At 38.5% G+C, this 6,818-nt stretch overlaps 1 protein-coding gene across 1 annotated transcript in view; it reads left to right on the top strand.

Annotated features, from left to right (window-relative positions):
* Window positions 1-6,818, top strand: part of FAF1 (Fas associated factor 1) — a 154,254-nt gene that overhangs the window by 89,028 nt on the left and 58,408 nt on the right. Inside the window, exon 9 of the mRNA XM_072419621.1 lies at window positions 5,069-5,164. Within this exon, the coding sequence (XP_072275722.1) occupies window positions 5,069-5,164 (96 nt within the window). The remainder of the gene's footprint in view (window positions 1-5,068; window positions 5,165-6,818) is intronic.

Here is a 6,818-nt window from a genome sequence, read left to right as displayed (position 1 = left end):
GTATGTACAGCACCGTTCATGCATCGTGCACTCCCTTGTCGTTGGAAAGGATCGTGAAAGATCCTTTCCAACGACAAAAATTGGAAGTGTGTACGCAGCTTAAGACCACCAGTTATTTTGCCTGCTGAACAGGTAGGGATTACAAAAAGATGTATTTACCCATTTTTTTGTTGCTGCACATCATTTTAGTTCTGCTTTAGCGCCATACATTTCACAAAGTTGCATTTCTAAATGAAATACCTTTTTAAATACAGATTGAACTATAACGTGTGTGGTTATATATAACTATATTTATCAGGCTCTCAATGTAGACTGCTCTACATTACATCTGTAGGCGATCCTTTGTTGAAAGCCGTCTTTTAGGTTGCCATTCGTAGTCACCCAGTAGCTGTTCAGGCTGTTGACATTGGCGTGAGAAGTGTAGCTCTCTTCTCTTACCCTTCATTTGTTGACCATTGTGATCAAGACAGAAGGAGCAGCCTTTTGGCTTTATTACTTCTCAAAATACGAAATCCAAAAAGCCTCAGACCGGGGCGTTGAAAAGAGATAAAATTGCTGAGGGGCTTTGAGTGGCAGGCGTACATCAAACCTCGCGGGGGTTTGACAGGCAATGGATAACGTTATTAGACGCTTCTCGCCATAATTGCTGACATTTATCCAGTGTTTCACAGTATTTGCTAATGTATTAATGCAGTCAATCTCTGCCAGGCTTCACATGCCTCCTTAGCCCTCGCTTCTATGGGATCCACCAATGCCTGGATACAGGATGCGTTTTATCCGCTGGTTGCCGTAGTGACAGAGCCCAAAGATAAGCCAAGACAGAGCCCTTTTGTGATTGCTTTTCAGGTGACATTCAGCGGCAGCTTGTGTAGAGTGTCCTTTTTATAGTTCCAGTAATTCAGAAAATGGTAACCACTTTTCACTTAACTCATTCTGTGCTATAGAGTCAAGGGAAAAAATAAAGCATTTTCTGTATTCCTAAGGGTGGAAAATAAAGCTGCTGGAATTTTATTTTTATTTTTTATTTTTACTTTTATGAATATTTAAAAAAAACAGATTGTGTGTTTTTATCATATGTGAAGGTTTTCTAGTGCTATTTAGAATTAGGAAACTGCAACTGGTTTCACTGGGGACACATTCACCCTCTGCTGCCTCTAGGACAGTGTTTCTCAACCAGGGTTCAAAAGAAACCTAGGGTTCCTCCAGAGTGTGCTAGGGGTTCCATGAGCAATGTGCAACTTGTGCCTCTCAGGTCACTAACGTCAATGGTCTTTTTGGCGATCTATAATGGTGAATTTCTTCCCACTGAGCACCGTGCTCTAATGGATTGTCAGCTTTAGATAAAGTATGGTTCCTTGAGGACCTGAAATTTATTTCCCATCTAAAACAGGTCAAGAAAGGCTGCTCTAGGAAGTTGTACTCCTTTTTATTTACATTTCCCTATCTGAGATTAGGTTAGGTTATAGGTCCTTAAAATTTCCAGAATATTTATTGTGCAAAGTAATATAAAACTACTTTAAAGGTTTGTATTTATGTTCATTTTCTCCGTTTAAGTGTACATCAAACTTGAAAATGTTGCCCTTCCAAAAAAAAAAAAAAAAAGAGAAAACGAAAAGTGATGGGGATAATAACTTTTTCTACAACACTGGACTAAACTATATATATATATATATATATATATATATAGTTTACTCCAATGTTGTAGAAAAAGTTATTGTCATCAATATTTGTGAATCCTTCACGTCTTTGTGAATTTACATACCCGGAAGTATTTCTTTGCCACCCCCACTTCTCCCCAAGTCATTTACATACTTACATAGTAAGTTAGGTTGAAAAAAGACATTAGTACATCCAGTTCACTAGGGAAATAAACGCATTCCAGATATAAAACCCTATAGAGATAGTTGGTCCAGAAGAAGGCAAAAAACCCTAGTACAATTTGCTCCAACAAGAGAAAAAACTCCTTCCTGATTCCATGAGGCAATCAGATGTTCCCTGGATCAACAGCCTCTGTTATCTGTACTTCAGAGCTTTAATCCCCAGGTATATTCTGTGCTTCTGGAAATCATCCATCTGTTTCTTAAAGCAATCTATAGTAGTTGCTGAAACTACTTCCTGAGGGAGCCAATTCCACATTTTCACAGACCTTACAGTGAAGAATCCCTTCCTTATCCGGAGCTTAAACTTCTTTCCTCCAGTCACAAGAAGTGCCCTCATGTTCCTAGTATCTTAAATTGAATAGTTGGGAAGAGAATTACCCATATGGACCATTTATATATCTATACAGGGTGATCATATCCCCCCTTATACGTCTCTTTTCAAGTGAGAATAGATTCAGTTCAGCTAATCTCTCCTCATAGCTGAGCTCCTCCATTCCTTTTATTAGTTTAGTTGCCCTTCTCTGCACTCTCTCTAATTCCACAATGTTATTTTTGTGAACTGGTGCCCAAAACTGGACTGCATATTCCAGATGTGGTCTGACCGATGCTTTGTACAGGGGCAGGATTATGTCTCCATCTCTGCAGTCTATTCCTCTTTTAATACAAGAAAGTACTTTACTAGCTTTAGATATTGCAGCTTGGCATTGCATGCTGTGATTGTCTATGATCTACCATAACCCCCAGATCCTTTTCCATTCCTGACTCCCCTAAATGTATTCCCCCTAGACAGTATGAAGCATGCATTTGTCTGCTCATTAATGAAAGCTGTAAAAAAGATCCCCCTGGTGGAATCTCTGATCATGTGGGGGACATGGGTGTGCTTACTGGGCGATTTAAAAGTGAGGAACCCCTCCCACGGCTCCTATTAATTTATTATTTACGTATTTATAACGAATGCTTCATTACAGTCCAACTTGAGCTACTGGCTTCAAACATGTCTACCCATCTTCCTCTCTCAGCCATCAATAATCAGGCACAGTACCTAATTTATATCAGGCTCCTCCACTTCTTATACTGAGATCTGTATTGGGCTGTGTCCCCTTCTTTTCCTGTGCCACAGTTTATGTGTAGGTGTGTCATCTGCAGCCCCAGTTTATTGTACAGCACCATGTAATATGTTGGCACTTCTTAAATAAAAGATAATGGAACACCCTGAGTATCAACCTTCCCTTGGGAAACTAAAAGATAAACTACATGCAGCCATTTCCAGTTACCTAGATTTAACTTTTGCTGACAGCTTAGCACATACCACAAGTTTGCTTTAAAGATGATTTTTTTTCAGAATAGCATTCTTATAGTATCTCTATTGGGTTTATATTGAAAGAAAGCAGACTTTAAAAAAAAAGTAACATAGGAGAAAAAAACAATATGTATTTGAGGAAATATTTTTCAGCCCGATATTGCGAGCGTGATGTGCATGTCAGTTAGTGTAACCACATCACAGAAATGACATTTGACAAATGTTGGCTGATGTAAAGTGACAGAACAATCTGGGTGTGTATATCAAGGTGTGCCTCTATAAACAGGTGTTGGGTTTGGAGTTCTCTGCTCACTGTCATTCTTAATTTGAGAGTCATTTTCAGAGTTCTTGTTACGTTATCTTACTAGTATGCACAATTTAAAGTCATCCAGTACTTTTTTTTTTTTTATTTAGTTCACAAGGAGTGGGTTCCCCATTAGGTCCTTTCTGCTTTCTGTGACCCAGTCAGGGAAATCTGCCCCCTTTTAGGCTTGCTTTAGGTTGTACAGCTTTGGCTCCTCACCCGCTGGAGGTGAGCCTTAACACTGGGCCAGTTCAAACAGGTCCTCCTGTAGCTTGTAACCAGAACTGATAATCTGCCTGTTTCAACCTGTAAAATAATATGACATTGTGCCATTAACTCATTGCTACAAGGGAGAACACTTCACTTTGTGCTTCAGATACATGCTGCTGCTTGGTTACAAATCTTTGGGTTGCCGTACACTGGACGATATTTGTAATAAAACTCTGGTTTCTCAACCAGAGTTCTATGCAATCATGGCAGTTCCTCTATAGATTGCTAGGTGTTCCTTGAGCTATGACCAATTTGAACCTCTCAGGTTAGTTTCCATTGACACCAATGATCTGTTTGGCGATCTATAAGAGTATTCTTCCCACTAGCCAGCAACATAAATATTATTCCTGTTGACCATAGCAATAATGTAGGCAAGCTGTGGGATAATAAAAATTATTACCAGGGGTTCACAATGGCCTGAATGTTGCATTAAGGATTACTCCATGTAAATAGCTGGATTAGACACTAGATTTGAAAGTCTTAAATTGAGTCATTTTCAATCAATATATGATGTAAATATCATCATTAAATGGAAATGTATGTTCTTTTGACAATCAGCCTCAGTAATAATAGGGGGCAGGGAGATTGGGTATTGATTGCTGTGCAGTTTCGTACTATTTACTAGCATTAGTACTATGATTCTTTTTTATGTACTCGTTTTACTTAATACAATGGGCAACACTATAGGGTAACTAAAAAGGAGACTTCCTTGTTTCCTAGAACTGCTCTGCCTATCATAGTACATAGCAAGGAGGGCTTAGGTTAATTTCTGGTTGTCACGGGTGAAATCTCCTGGCAGCTAGTCCCCAATGCCATGTATTTAAGTCTGTAGAGATATCAGATGATTGTTTACCTTCTCAGATAATACTGGGTAAAACTTAAAATTGAGAATATTAGCTCACATGTGTTTAATCTTTGTCTTTAGAGGGGTGGCTTGAATTTAGCCATAAGGTGAGCCTTTTGCCATGAAGCTCTTTGTTTCACCATTATAGGGTTAGGCAGCTGTAGCAGTACTTTTTGTGCAGCCAACAAATGTCATGCAGTTGTTGCTGGGGTCAATGGGATCAGTAACAGGCCAAAGAAGCTGCAGGTAATCGGCATCATTTAGATGCAAAAAGAATGAAGAACCTGAAAATAATTTATGAAGGAAAAAGATATGGCAATTATCTGATATTCAATGCTTTAGCAAACTAAATGTAATTTGGTTATGGTGTACATTTACTTCAAGGAAACAGTGTATGCATTATTGACAATCTGACTGGTCATATATTCTACGGATTTATTAATCTGTTTATCTGTCCACTTTCTTTTCAGATGACGCTGGCGTCTGCAGGGCTCAACTTTCCATGTCACCGGCTTTCAGTGGCAAGACGAACGTCCCCTGTTCAGACCAGGGAGCAATCTGAAGAGGTAATCATGTGTTCAGTCCTATATAAGAATTTTACATTGTGCTACATGTAGTACCAATGATTGAAATTAAACTGTTGTACACAGTGTACCCAGTGTGTGTGAAAACTGTGACATTAAAAAATAGACACTCTTATCACACCTTAGCTAATTTATATCTTTAGGTAAATCAGGAGATTTTCAGAGTTTTTAGATATAAGCCTTCATCTTTTCACTGCTGATCCTTATCATTCTCACAAGTTTCCTGGTTGATCTCTGGGACAATATATCTGCAGTAAAGAATATATCCCTCTATAGTACAAACCAATATATGTATGAGCAATGTCTTAGCATCCATAGTGAAATGTCAGGAAGGTTCTCTATAGAACAGAACCCAGACCAGTTATCCACCCTCCTTCCTACAGATTTTATCCAGGCAGTTGTTCAAGTAACAGCCACTGTGATTTATAAGGACGTTTTGGTAATTAAAAGGGAAGTTGGGGAAGTTGTTAACATCTCTGGAACCTGCACCTTTTAAAACTAGTTAGAAATCGTAGCTTCCATATTTCTATTCTCATTTGATTTTGGATTTACTTTGGGTTCTCTGTCCCTGATGCAGAAAGGGAGCAAACAGTTAGAGGTGGAAAGTACAAGCAAGTAGAGGTTCCTGAACATACCTGCAGCTGCCTCACTGTCACAGTTAGAAGTCATTTTATGACCTCAAACATTAATGTGGCATTCCCTCATCTTTTCCCTGTCCATAACATAGTCCATTCTACTAGAGATTTGCAGAAGGTTTTGGAGGTAGTGGAAATTTGCTCCTATTCATAATAATTGTTGGATTTAAGTATTGAATTTAGATGAGAAAACCTGGCTTGAAAACTTGCCAAAACTCCATTCCAAATTATAAAAAAGGTGTTATGTAAGATTCAAGTCAGGGCTTCTACTGTACTGTTCCTACAAATAGCTGACACTAAAAGTCTCTCATTTCTCGCATTGGTGTCACCAGGACTGCAAATGAAGGAAAATGTCCTTTGTGAGAACACAAACTTAATAAAAATCTGAGCATATGACCATTATACACTTGATTTAAAGTTTAAAAAAATTACATTATGTTAGTCCTAAACCCTTTTGAACCCAAGCATAAATACCTGCCATATTGCCTGGCTTTGAAATGGCTGAAAGTAGCTCACTGCTCATGCAAGCTCGGGACATTTTTAATAAAAGCGAATTGAGTAGCTGTAGAGGAAGTAAGAAGCGCCCATTTATTTATTGACCATTGCACGATGCATGTTTGGCATTTCCAATCACGTCATAATGAGAGAAATAATTGTTGGTCCTTTATTTATGGAAAACGCCAAGTTTGAGTTCTAAAGGCATGAAATTTACTATTGCTAATTTTGGGTACTCCCCCCCCCCCCTTTTTATTTTCCTAGGCCCACACATAACTTCAATTAAAAGTGGGATAATATTGTATTTGTGTGCACTAAAATTCAATGTATTTTTTCCTGAAAACATAGGGTTTGATAAATACCTGCATTAAAATTGTGTGACATAAAAAAACGCAACTGATATTACAGGTTCAGCAGTGCAAAGGTATAGGCAGCAGAAAGGTTAAACTGTAGGTGGGATGTGCTTTTAGGATATGGACTGCTGGGATTTTGCAAGCTAGTGCCCC

This window comes from Pyxicephalus adspersus, chromosome 8 (genome assembly GCF_032062135.1).
Source record: "Pyxicephalus adspersus chromosome 8, UCB_Pads_2.0, whole genome shotgun sequence".
NCBI lineage: Eukaryota > Metazoa > Chordata > Amphibia > Anura > Pyxicephalidae > Pyxicephalus > Pyxicephalus adspersus.
Note: the sequence above shows the minus strand (reverse complement) of the source record. Positions and strands in the feature narration are given on the sequence as shown.